Source organism: Camelus dromedarius, chromosome 25 (assembly GCF_036321535.1).
Source record: "Camelus dromedarius isolate mCamDro1 chromosome 25, mCamDro1.pat, whole genome shotgun sequence".
Taxonomy (NCBI): domain Eukaryota; kingdom Metazoa; phylum Chordata; class Mammalia; order Artiodactyla; family Camelidae; genus Camelus; species Camelus dromedarius.
Window position 1 is genome coordinate 20,608,658 of NC_087460.1, and position 13,899 is coordinate 20,622,556.

General features: G+C 42.6%; 1 protein-coding gene across 1 annotated transcript in view; it reads right to left on the reverse strand.

Annotated features, from left to right (window-relative positions):
* Positions 1-13,899, reverse strand: part of PKP2 (plakophilin 2) — a 75,072-nt gene that overhangs the window by 25,283 nt on the left and 35,890 nt on the right. The window contains exon 6 of the mRNA XM_031443813.2: positions 6,235-6,412. Within this exon, the coding sequence (XP_031299673.2) occupies positions 6,235-6,412 (178 nt within the window). The remainder of the gene's footprint in view (positions 1-6,234; positions 6,413-13,899) is intronic.

Below are 13,899 nucleotides of genomic sequence, written 5' to 3' on the forward strand. Positions count from 1 at the left end.
TTTATGAATTCATATTTTTAATATGACTATATTGAAAAATGATTAGTGAGAGAATGATGGGCTTTTAAAGACTGAAGAGGTCTGTTCAAACACCTACTCACCCTTTACCAGCTCCCTGAGTGTGACTCTCCAGTCAACACTTTTCCCCACCCCCCAGGAGACATCGGGTAAGCAACTCAATGCTTCCGTAACTGTCTTTTGAAACTCATCAAACGGACTGTGATTATCTCTGCTGGCGCCTTTCCCCCACTGACCCCGGAGCTCCTCCAGAGCAGACAGGTCCCACGCCCCTTAGAAATTTCAGAAATTTAAACAGAGCTTTGGATTCAGCAGGCACTTGAGGACTGGAAAGGGGTGGATAAGACCAAGAGGGAAGACAGACCAAGCGGTGAGACCCCAGGGAGGCTGGATGAATTGCTTTTCTCAAATTTCTGATAACGGTTTCTACCATCGCCCAAGAGTCACTGGCACTTAATTTATTTAGCTGAAGGATGAGGCTGCGAACAGAGGCTGCCTCAGAACTGTCTGTTTGGCCTGAAGTGTCTTCCAGAATTTTAAATGGCCACGGCTCCTGGGGCAAGCATTTTAACACATTCTCTCCTCTGACAGCCCTGACCATTCCCAGTGGTCTCACCCCTGTCCACTTAAGCTGACCTCTAAATTGTTTCTACCTCATCTCTTTTAAGAGAGCAAGGAAGACTGAGGGGAGTGGAGGGAAAAAAGGAAAGAGGGAAGGAAAAGAGGAAGAAAGAAATCATGAGGATATGGAGGAATGGAGGAACAGTGATCAATCTTTGGCTGAAATTTTGAACATACACCCTGATAATAACGACTGCTTTTATGTCACATCCAAGGGTTTCCAAAAGCTTGGTGATCAGTGAGGTGGAACATACAGATTCAACAGCCACGTCACACCAATTCCCAGTGAGTTTCCCACACGAAGGAGAAGAGCAGGGGCTCATAACAAGTGTGTATACGAGGGGTGCACAACCAGAGGGCAGCTAATGCTTTTTGGTAATTTACGATTCTATGTCACATAAATCTTTTGGAGTCTGAAATATTTGGGAGAGTACCCTACTAATTACAACACTATTTTAACTATTATGTTGTATTTTAACTATTATGTAGCTATTTTAACTGTTATGTTGCCTGCCCTAAGTAAGTGAAAATAATTTGGAAAAAAGAATAGGGGATTTTAGCAGGTTTTCTCCACACACACAAAAAAGGGAGGGGGTGGGGAAGGCTAAACCTTCACAATCCCTTCCAAGGAAACAAAGGAACTATTTCTTCTTTGGAAAGGGATGTATAAGGAGAAATATGCCTTTTTACCCTAATTATCCACATCCTGATGTTAATCAACTAATGGAAGTTCAGAGCCAGTGGTATGCTGATTTAACAACCAGCTTTCTGGGGACGGGGGAGTCGGGAGGGCTCAGATTTGTAGCGTTTGCCAATTTCTGTGGTGTAAATACTCCCATCATGGCTGACTTAAAGCTACCAACATGATGTCACTGCCCGTGGAGGTATGAAGAGATGGTGACAGCTGCTCTTGCTGGCTCTAACACAAATTGTGTATCAATTTATTTTTCCTCTCCTTGGCTTTTATTATTCATTATGAACTGGAGCCACTGTCACAAGTCTGTTAATGAAGCCAACATTTTACCTGTAGAGATGTACCCTGTACCACTGCTGATTAAAGACCAGGGAAGTCCCTCTCAGACCTGATCTCACTGTCAAGTCAGTCGAGTTACAAAGTCACAGGTGTATGAAGAATTACTCCGAAGTAGCTGGAAGGAATTTAGCTACACTAACCCGAGTCAACCACAACGCCAAAAATACCAGTCATGTTGCCAATTCATTGCCAGCTCTACACCCAGCGGGGGGGACAATACTTCCAGAGAACTTGCAGCGATGAAGATACTTGCGAACTTGATGACTTTTAATGCAGTTCAGAGCCACTGTTATTAGAACTAGTTAACACTTGTCTTAAAATTCTTTTCGAGTAACCAGGAGTCATAAATCAGCAGCTCTTCACAAGAGCGCTCGAATGTCATGGAAATTGAGACTGTCTGATTTCAGGTACTCTATAGGTTTTTACATTCTGACTTACATCTTACTGACCACGGAAGTAGGAAACTTATGTGACATCTACCCTGGAGATGTCTGCGAAGCACCCCCTTCCTTGAAGAGACCTCCCATCTCATAGGCTTTGTATCTTCTCTGTTTTTATGAAGTGCAGTGCAGAGTTCCACTTACATAGAACTCACTAAAAATAACAACAACAACAACAAAACAGAAAAAACACTGACACCCAGATACAATGCCCATGATGAGACCTGAACACGTCTGTAAATTGCCTTCCTTGACCCCGTAAGGCTGTGAGAGCTGAAGGGCAGAGGCTTTGCCACAACAGCCTGTAGACATGTGACTAATATTAACGTATCAGCGTGCCGATGAAGAGCTTTGGCTTTGGAGACAGGCTCCTGATATTAGAATTCTAGCTTTGTCTCTTACTAGCTGTGTGATGTTGAGAAGTCGCTTCACCTCTCTGAGCCCCCGTTTCCTTATCTCTACACTGGGAAAGTCTACTTTATAGGAGTCGCTGTGAGAGCACACTCCCTCTGCCGTGTTTCTTCCCTGCTGTCTCCTCTTGGCACCTGACAGCCCGGGGAAGAAGGCAGCGAGAGGAAATCCCCACAATGCATTCTGAATGGTTTGTAGAGCATACAACATGATAAATGTTGGCTATTATTATAACTTAGATACACAGGTGGAATGAGAACAGACATTTCAGTAAGCAAATACTATGATGCTCAATTTCCCAGATTTTCTTTTGCTATATTCTGCTCCTGAAAGAAGTTTAAGTAGAATTTTTTAAAAAACCTTTTAATGTTTGGAGTCTGTGAGGCCAAACTTCCCATTATAGGCAAATGCTTTGAAGATGCATTGTAAATGCCCATTTTTGTAAGTTAATCATGGTTATCTTGGGAGAAGAACAGTTTGTTCTTTGAAGACAAAAATAAAGGTGTCTTTGGTTAACTAGTATTTTATTCATTATGCTGCAATAATTCAAAAAAAAAAAAAAGAAAAGGAAGGAAAAAAAATTAACTCTTTAACATTACTTTTGAGGCCCCCCACAGTCTGGCCCTAGCTTATGTCTGCAACTTCTGTTTGATTACTTTCCATCACAAATTAGATACCTTGCCTTGAAAAAGTATGCCACAATGAATACATGTGTGTTCATGTATGACTGAAAAATTGTGCTCTACATTGGAAATTGACACAACATTGTGAACTGACTATAACTCAATAAAATAAAATTTAAAAAAAGATTTGATGCCTTGCCAGACTTGACTATCCACCTAACTTATCATGGACTTTCACTTGCCCACTCATTCATTCATTCATTTCACTCAAATACTTTACATTTGCTAACTATATCCCAGAAACTTTGCTAGGTGCTAGGAATTAGAGATTTAAAAATACATAGGCTTAGCTCTTAAAAAGTTCACAATTTAGTAAAACAGGTATGTAAATAACTCATCATAAAAGCAATAATGTGACACCAAATCCGTACGGAGGAGGCGTACCTACAGAGGCCTGTGTGAATTCTTAAAAACAAGTAATGGCTCCTGCCTGGAGGCAGAAAAATGTTCTACAGAAAAGGTGGACTTTATCTTTGGTGTGAAATGATTAGGAGATTAAGTCATTCAACAGGCAGATGACAGAAAATGTTCATCAGGCAATAAAACTGAATAACGTCTTGAGTACATGAAACACCTTGACTAGACCACCTAAGCAAGTTAAGCACTTTGGTGGGTATGAAGTATGTTTGCGGGAAAACGGGAAATAAGGTTGTGAGGAAGGTTGTGGAGAGACTTGAAAGGCTGTACACGCTGGCACTGAGCAAGGTGTCTCCTGTTTCTGTTCTGTTTGCCCAGCCAGTGTTCCCCTCCGTCTTGTTATTTTAACAGACTTTGCTGCCATCCTTGCCATGAAGCAAGGATCTGATGCAGATCTGGCCCATCCCGGGGGCAGGGGCTCAAAGGATGTGCCTCTCAGAAGCAGGGCCGGGCTTAAACCTTCCCTGAGACTGACAAGCAAGCGGCGAGCCTTTTCTGCGGGGCGGCTGAGCAAGGGCTGCCTGCGCGTCAGGGACCTGCTCCGTGCGGGAGGCTTGCTGGCGCTGGGAGGGAGCGAGCCCCACGTACAAAAGACAGCAAGGAGGCAGAGACGAGACCTACAGGCGCACCTCGACTTCTCGTGCTCTGCTTTATTGAGCTTCCCAGATACTGCATTTTTCTTTTCTTCTCTTTTTAACAAACTGAAGGTTTGTGGCAACCCCGCATTGTTAGATGATGGTTAGCGTTTTTCAGCAATAACGTTATTTTTTAATGTATGTATGTACATTGACTTTGAGAGACACAGTGCCAACGCACACATAATGGACTACAGCATAATGTAAACGTACTTTTATGTGCACTGGGAAACCAAAAAAATTGTGTGACTTGCTTTGTTGCAGTAATTCCCTTTATCGCAGCAGTCTGGAACCAAACCCGCAATATCTCCGAGGTACGTCTGTAAACAGAAAGAGTCCAGGTCCCAGGGACACTGAATTTCTGTCCCCGTCCTCGAGGCCATGGTTCCTGGCGCACTTCTTTCACCGCCACAAGGGACTGTCAACATCGCAGCCACAGGACCCTGAAGGGAGTCTGAGTTGTGTTTCTGCCATTTTCAACGGAAAGAGCCCTGACAGAACTATCTGCCACGTTAATACATTACTCTGTTGCACCTGGTAAGGCAATGGGGGCTACAGAAAAATTTTAAGAGGCAAAGTGTTTTTAAATGGATCAACATGTTTTTATAATCAAACATATGTTAGAAAGGCAGTTCCAGTGGACTGGACAGAAGATACATTTCAAGGGAGACCATTTAGAGAATGTCTGACTACTGCAATTGTCCAAGCAAGGCCCAGCTCATCTGGCACCTCTGGTCCCACTTAGCTGGCATGAATGGTCCTTTGTTCTGCATTCCTGCAGCAATTTACTGGTACCTCTGACACGCGGTCCTCAAACTTCAGCGGCTACCAGAGTCACCTAGGGGCTTGTTAAACCTGGATTGCTGGGCTCCGCCCTGAGAATTTCTGATTAGTAGGTCTGGGGTGAAATTTAAGAATTCTAACGAGTTCTGGATAACATACATGCTACTGGTCCAGGGGCCATGCTTTGAGAACAACTAACACGTTTCATTGTACCCTTATTCGTTTGCTCATCTTCATCCCCTGCTAGATGCAAGGTTCCTTAAGAATTCTCTTATTTCCAGCTTTGTAAAACTCTTAGCGGCTAACCTAACGCTTTATAAAACATTGGCATTTCATATGCATTTCTGTGGAGATAAGGCAAACATCTTACCATAATAAATTCCCTCAGTTATCACCCAAACAGATTCCCTCAAAAAGTAAGACTAGAGATTGTAACGAGTGTAACTAGAGAAATGATCAAAAGGCAGAATATATTCCGGACTTCTTTCAGGCTGCCTGAATTTTGATTACACATCTATCTGGTTTCTTTTAATCCTTGGACATAAAGGACATAATTATTTTCAAATACACGTAAGAAAGCTTGATACGCATGATCCTAGAGAAGCTAAGACTAGCATTTCTTCCTTGCTTCTATTTCCTCTTGGTTTAGCTGGCATCTGATAGCCCAGGGAAGAAAACATTTCAAGCATTTTTCATCCCAGTATTTAGAAATGCTGATCAAACTAACCTCTTCTGTAGCTGTTCCTGTGGAAAGACAATCTGTCTGTTTAGGACTTGCTGCCTATTTAAAAACACCAGGTTCAAAACTATCTTTTAACCTTGCCATTAAATGGTATTTTTGTGAATTAAAAAACAGCATGGAACCTGGCTTAGGCCCTGTGAGACAGGGAAGGCCAGTCTGCATAGAATTGTAGGTGCTCGGATTGGCCTTCTGGTTTCTCTGGTGGAACTGACACGCCCTCTCTCCCCTGAGCTGATGGGGGTAGCTTCTGGAATCAAACACGTCTTGGAAAAATACTCTTTTGCTATTTGACCTTTCTCACTGTCTCTGCATTGTGCTTCTAGTGTTGAAGTGATCTTTACAATTCTCACAGTATCTCCAGGTACTGGCGTGGCGTTTTAGACCGATCAGGATGCAGCCTTTAAGGTGCACAGAGGAAAGGCCGAGGGGCCTTGCTGCAGAGGGCCATTACCTTAGACATCCCGTGACGTTGTAGAATATATCAAAGTCGAGCAAGCCATTCGCTTTGGGGTAGTCTCCTTCCGGCCAGCCCGAAAAGGGGATGACGACGTTCTCGGTCAGGGTGAGCAAGGCTTCCGTTATCATGAGATTCTTCAGTCTGTCATTGGAGGACAAATTCCACAGCAAACCTAGAAAAGCAAAGAGTACCATGAAAACACTACAGGATTGGGTCAAAATGACTGCTGAAAAGATCAGTTAGTTAAGGCCGTCACCCCGAGAGCTGCGGTGAGTTATAAAAGGGAAAAACGAAACAAAACAGAATGACAGACATTATGTCCTCCCACAGTTTACACTGGTGCTTCCCCTTCTATTATTTAATAGTTTGGCAGAGAAGGAAAGACCAGAGAATTTTACCTGCCAAGCTGCATGGCCTAAGCACTGCTCTACGACTGGTATCACTTCCCTCTTCCTCCTGAATACCCCCCGCCCTCCAGTGAGAGAGAAAGGCCGTGTAAGCCAATTCGGGGAGAAACTACGAAGACAGAGCACTGTCCCCTCCAGGGCACTGGTGGGACAGAGACCGGAAGGACTCTACAGCTATTGGTTGCTACTCCAGTGGCTCCCAGCAGGCGTCAAGCTGCTCTGCAGGTCATTCATTCTCCAGTTATTTACTCTAACTATTGTCCAGGAAAGGAGAATGAGAGAGGGGACAGAAAGAGAAGGGAGCTTCATCCTCTGTGCACACCCCCCCCTGCCCATCAGTAATTCCTTCCTCTTAAACTTACTGCCTTGTTTGCATGAAGGAAGAAGGAAGCACAGACATACAGGACAGTCCACTTTACGAAGAAAGCAAATATGGCGGTCTTGGCTGAAATACGTGGTGGTATCACCCCCCTGACTTGAATGGCTGAAATAATGGTTCTGTATGATTGAAACTTGGTAATTATTCAACCAGACTTGTATTTGGCCCATCAATGAGAACATTCTAGGCCTAATGCAGTCTTTTGGGCTTAAGCAGTTTACTTTGGCCGTGTCCAAGTAACTCATTTTTAAAATTACCAAATTTCACCTGCAGTCTAGACCTAGCTTTGATGAGAGAAGAACAAGGCTGGGTCTGGTGTCTTGTGAGGACTAGAATTCTGGTTTTGGGGGGGAGGTCTTTTCCCGACCAAACTGACATTTGGGGTTAGTCATGAGCAATGTCTCAGCCACAGGTTTTGCAACACAATGACCTCATTAGTCCCACCTCCGGGGAAGAGGCCCCGGAAGGGGGAGAGGCGGAATAAAACTCCAAAACACGCCCAAGGTGGTTGAAAACAATTTAAAGGCAGGTCTCAGGTTGAGTTTTGGTTACTAAGTTACAAAAGAAAACCAAAAAGAAAATAGAGAAAAGGGGGGAAAAAAGCTTCCTGTTCTAAATAACAAACAAATTAACAGTCTCTGCCTGCCAGAGGCTTAAAAATGTGAGGCACAATGACATTTCCTCCTTTTAAAAAGGACCACAGAGAGCACTCAAAGGCAAAGTACACCTTACAATAAAAACCAGAGAGGATTAATTTGAACAAAGGGACTGGAATTTCCCTTCAATAGTCAATGTCCTTTGTAGCCTGGCATGCTCTCCCGTTTCTACAGAAGTATAGGGTTTGGGGGGTTTTCGTATAGTTTTTGAATTTTTACTGTAGGATCTTGTATAGAAACGTCACACCTGCCAAATTTCTGTGTGGTACGAAGCTAGGAGTGAGCTTAGATGTTCCCTGGAGATTTGGCAGCACACGTACTTAGGCACAGCTCCCTCACATCTACATACAAAATCAGTAAATGACCAGTTACAAATTGGGAAAATATGCATGCTAATATGAGACAAAGGGTCAATACCCTTAATATCCAGAGTTCTCAAAAATCATTAAAAAATTCAACTACTAGTAAAAAACATGAACCCAAAGCTAAGAGTCCAATATACATAGGAATGCATGTTCTCCAGTAACTAAAGAAATGCAAATTTAACTGCTACTCATCATTTTCTGTGGCTACAGGAGACAAAACCAGAACCAATGAGTGGAAATTCTAGGGAAGGAGATGTTGGCTCACTGAAAGCACAAAGTTCTAAGACAGCGCTGAAGCAAACAGAAGAATCTGATTGTAAAAGATCTGGCACTATTGCTGGAGCCAATAAAAAAGTCTTTTATCAAAATATCAAAATATCCCCAAACTGGAGTGTCAGACGGGACTAGCCGTCTCTCACTGAACTCAAATTTACTAAACCTGATGTCTCAGGATAGATTCCAGGAATTTATAATTAAAAAAAAATGATTCCCATTTCTGGCACCAGGAAATAAGTGACCCTGAATGTATGTCCCTTTCAGTGATTAGGTTCTATAGTCCCTGATATAATATTCACGGTTTGGGTTTTCATCTGTCTCACTCTTAACTTCTAGTCAATTTATTCATAGAGCCTAAATTTCTACTACTACAGTTCTTTGTTGTAGCTGTTCTATCTGTAATTTTCTATCACTAAGCTCTCATTCTAGCCAAAAAAAACCAAAAAACAAACAGGAAACTGGACACTGGTCAGGGATATACTTTGAATAATTAGCAATTATAAGAGAGATCATGATAACTGCATTCACTATCCAGAAACTTATTGCCAATTGATATTTACAAGATATAGTTACCTAGTAAAGGGATCTTATAGATATTAAAACCCATGTTTTATTGACACTGCCCTCTTCTAGAACTGGAAATAGACTTATTTTGTTACCAAAGAATAGGTTCTTGTCTTGCACAGAAAAGAACTGAAGAGCAAGGCAAAAAAAAAAAAAAAAAAGCCAAATGAACTTATATATAAAACAGAAACAGACTCACAGACATAGAATACACACTTGTGGTTGCCAGTGGGGAGGGGAGTGGGAAGGGATAAACTGGGAGTTTGAGATTTGCAGATACTGACAGGTATATATAAAATAGACAAACAAGTTTATACTGTAGAGCACAGGGAAATACATTCAATATCTTGTAGTAGCTCATGGTGATAAAGAATGAAAACGAATATATGTTGTTATATATGTTGTGCATGTATGACTGAAGCACGGTGCTGTACACCAGACACTGACGCAGCATTGTAAACTGACTATACCTCAATTAAAAAAAAAAAAAAAAAAGAGCAAAGCATAGTAAAGTGAAAGCAAGTTTATTTAGAGAGATACATACTCCATGGACAGAGTGGGGTCCGTCTCACTCAGAAGGGAGAGTGGCTTAGGAGATACAAATTCCATAGACAGAATGAGGGCCAGCTCAGAAGGTGAGAGGGAGAGAGGCCTAGAGGTGCGGGGTGTTTAGTTTAAAGTATAAGTAGACACACACTCCACAGACAGAATGTGGGCCGTCTCAGAAGAAAGAGAGAGAGAAGAGTCACAAGGTGAAGAGCTGTCAGTTTTTATGCGCTCGGTAATTTCATATGCTAACGAGTGGGAGGGTTACTCCAACTACTTTGGGGAAGCAGTGGGGATTTCCAGGAACTGGGCTGCTGTCCACTTCTTGACCTTTTACGGTCGGCCTGGGAACTGTCATGGTGCCTTTGGGTGGGCCATGGGCTCAAGGTCCACTGGAAGTCAAGTCTTCCGCCATCTTGGTCCTAACCTGTTCGCCCTGTCCTCAACGGCTGTGTCCTTCCTTCAGTGGCTGGGCCCTGCCCTCTTCCTTCCGGTCTCAATTTAACTAAACCCCCATAAGGTTTAGGGAGCAAAACTTGCAAATTTTATGATGAAATGAATCCCTATCTTCAGAAGTAGGGTCGGAGGAGGAGGAGGACCAGGAGAAGGACTGGCTCTTTTTAACCTTGTTTTTCCAAATGATCACAGAGCAGGAGGAATATATTTTTACAGTTTCCCTTGCACAAATACACTCCTCCTTTCACCTAACTTTTGTCAGTCTTACCTGGAATATCACATTATTGCAAAGGCCATTTATTTGAAGCTATAAATAAATCCAAGGTAACTTGCTGCACCATTATAAATACAGAATAAAATAATGTACACTTTAAGAAGGTGCATAATAAGCATTTTATATAATAAAATGTTCTCAGCATTTTATGAAAATACAATCCAATTAAATATTTCCATAAAATATACAGAGGTCTATATGCATTTTCAACAAATTCCATTGACAATCATCCCGACTCTTCCTTATGCAATTTGCAGAAGAGGGACGAATGATCCCCTACCTTATTATCATGACCTGTTTTAACTCCAAGCAGAGCCCTACTCACTCGAGCAAGTGCTCACTATTGAGTCACCTTAAAGGTGAACTTCTGAGACCACTAGGTACTGTTCTCATTTCCACTCAAGTACCCCACCACACTCACTCAGCAAGGGAGGGGGGGCATCTCATGGGGGGAAAGTCTTGATGATCCTCAAGTCTTTTCATCTGAAGGGAAGAGCCCCCCCCCAGGCTGGTACTGAAAACGCAGAAAAATTACGTGAGTTGACTTTCTTTCCCAGCAAATAAAGCTCTGGTACTGAACTTCTTATGCATATACAGAAAAAGATGGTTTATTTTTTCACATCTTGGCCAGAAATGTCAGGGTCTTATCTGAAAACACACCTAATTCTCTTATTTTTGTCTGTAATCTAGACAGTCCCAGGCCGTAAATCTCTTTTTTATATTTGGTCAGACACCCACAGCTGTTGAGAAACTTACATGAGACCACAGTTGTTACTGGAATAATATACTGGATGAAATAAGTGGCAATTTAACATTAAAAAGGTGCAAAGGCAGTTCAGAGAAGCCTCTTCCTTCAAAACTGTGCTGAGAGGAGGAGGGGGGCTGAAAGCATAGTAGGATGGTCCTTGAAAATGCTTCAGGGAGAAGTGATATTTGAGCAGCTTTTGAAGAACGAGAGAGTTTACCAGGTGGTCTAGGTGTGGAAAAGGGTTCCACTCCAAGACAACGGCAGAGGCAAAGATATCAAGACAGAAGGGCCACAGGATAGACCAGCAAATTCTTTAGGACTTCAGAGCCAGGGCTAGAGGGGTATGAAAGGAAACATTCTCCAATGGTCACCAGACTCATATCATAAGATCTCTGGGTAGGATGCTACAGAGGACGGACTTTAACTTATAGGTAATGGGGAGCATAATGGGACAATATTTTCCTTTTAGAAACAAATCACCAGAAGCAGAGTGGTGAACCAAGGCAGTGGCAAGAGGAAAGACAGGAAAAGGCTGAAGAGGGGCAAGGGAGAGCTCTCTGATCTGAGATTCTCAAAGACAAGCCTCTTCCCAGAGAACCGTAAAAATCAGTCACTCTCTGCCCCAAAAGCAGTCGGTGTGAGCCACTTCGATACAGCGAAACAAATGCTTAGGTGACACTGGGTTCAAATCTGGACTTTCCTCTTTGCTAGCTGTGCAACCTTGGGTGACTCACTTAACCCCCTGAGCCTCACACTGATCATATGGAAACAGTCAATAATACCGTTAGCTGACGGAGCCGCCAAGAGGAACAAAGATAGAAAAATGGAAACTCTTAGCTTATGACTAGCACATAACAGGGGCTCAATAAAAAGATGTTTCAGAAATAGCCAAGAAAAGATTCACATATAGGGTTACTTGCTTTGTGTTCCTGAACAAAAACATAAATGTCAATATCAAGTCAACAATTTATTTCTGAGGCTCAGAAAACACTTATTTAGTTGCTTCTTTTAATAGAACCAAAGGAAGTTATTTAGAAGGATTTGTATCAAACATTCAAATATCAACTCAGTTAACATGTAATGAACCCTTTCTGGTAGGGATGTTTGCTTTTACTAGAAATCCTGGGAACTGCACCATCAGCCGCCATTCATCAGCTCCGCAGATATATCTAAGGATGACTGAACGGCTTCTATGGCATCAACACCACAGAACATTCTCTGTCCTTCGTTTCCTACTCCTTATACAAAAAAAAAAGGAAGTTCATAAACAATAAATAGTTTCCTTGACACACACCCACATACCCTCCCAAGCTTTCTAGCTACCGTTCACCCCGACCTCAGTCACTCTATGACCCAAGTTTCCTCGAAATGACCAGCAGCTTCTCTGCTTAGTCACGTTCACTTTGCTGGGAATAACACTGATCCTCCTTCAAAACGCCAGCCCAAAGCCTTTCCCTCTTTTAAGGTCCACAGTGAAATGTATCTCCTTCGTGGAGTCCTCTTTGACTGTAAAACAGGAAAATTGGTTTGATTCTCTTTGTGGTTCAGTACTGTATTTTAATGAGGAAAACATTGGGTCCTAACTGTGAGGTTTGGTTGCTAATTTTTTTTATGCCAACCACCACAGAATTGTTTATGTTTTATTTAGTAGATGGAGAATAAAGTCTACAATAAAGTCTCTCTCTCTAGACTGTGATTCACCCCTCAGCACTTGAAAGCTGCTCTGTAAATGCTGGCTGAATGAAAGGATGAATGAATGAATGAGTGAGATCACTCTTAATTTCTGTAGGTATTTTAACAGAAGTCATGGATATGAAAGGAAGTCTCTTGTGGGACATGACAGCATGCTGGGTGGAAGGGCAGGATGTTGTAACCCTTCATATAGTTTTACAAAATTAAAATACATCAAAACAGAAAAAATGTGATATTTTGAGACGTAAATGGGTAGAAAATAGCATGATAACATTTTTAAAGAAAAAAGAAAACTGCTCTATTATAAAGAACAGTAGAAGTGCAACGTAAATTCAATTCAATTTGAAACAATATTTATGGAGTACCTCATTTAAGTAAGTATGGACACTGTTGAGATAGGAGGGGAGGAGGCAGGGCACAGTCATTAAAGGAATGACACAGCGACTGAAGGTTCAGCCCCCTGACCTTGAGCTTCATTGCATGTTCACTGTAATACACAAACACGCCAAACGGCGTTCCCATGGGCGCCATGATGCTTCCAAGGCTGACCACGAAAGGTCAGGAAGTGGGCGGTGGCCCAGCTCCTGAGACTCCCAGCCCCTTCCCCAAGGTAGCTGGAAGAACCTCCCCCCGGTTAGCACACGAAGTCATGGAGCCCACAGAAACTAACCGCCCCGCATGGTGCCAGTGGAATGTGTGTCTTCTAGGCCTGTCACTCTGTTCTGCCTTCAGAGGCAGCCGGCACTCTGTCTACGGAGTGTGCATCTCTCTCTGCATAAATCTACTTTCAGTCAACTGTAGCTCACTCTCGCATTCCTTCCTGCGTGAAGCCAAGGACCCTCACTTGGCGGGGTGCATCCCAGGGACGCGCCCGAGACCTGGGACGCAACCACCCTCCGGCGCTCCGTTCTCCTGTGTCATCCCTGTAACTATTACCATTAAACAACAACAACAACAACAACAACAACAACAAATTCATATATTATAAAGGGTTAAGTTCTTTGAACCTTAATTTCCTCATCTGTAAAACTGAGATTTAACACCGGACAACACCTAAAAATACCTCAGAACCTAAGGTTTTTATGATAATATATTAAAAATATCTATCACTGGGGACACCGAAGCTACTTAATGAAAGTGTCCCCAAGGCAACACCACTGATGACCACTCTCGGGAATGCTTCTTGTGCTGTTTGTAGTGTGTTCAGGGAGCTTCAGCGGAGATCTGATGAACTATTTTCATTTCATTTTCAATGAACCATTTGTCTCCCCCACCACATGCACTATTCGTTTAAGT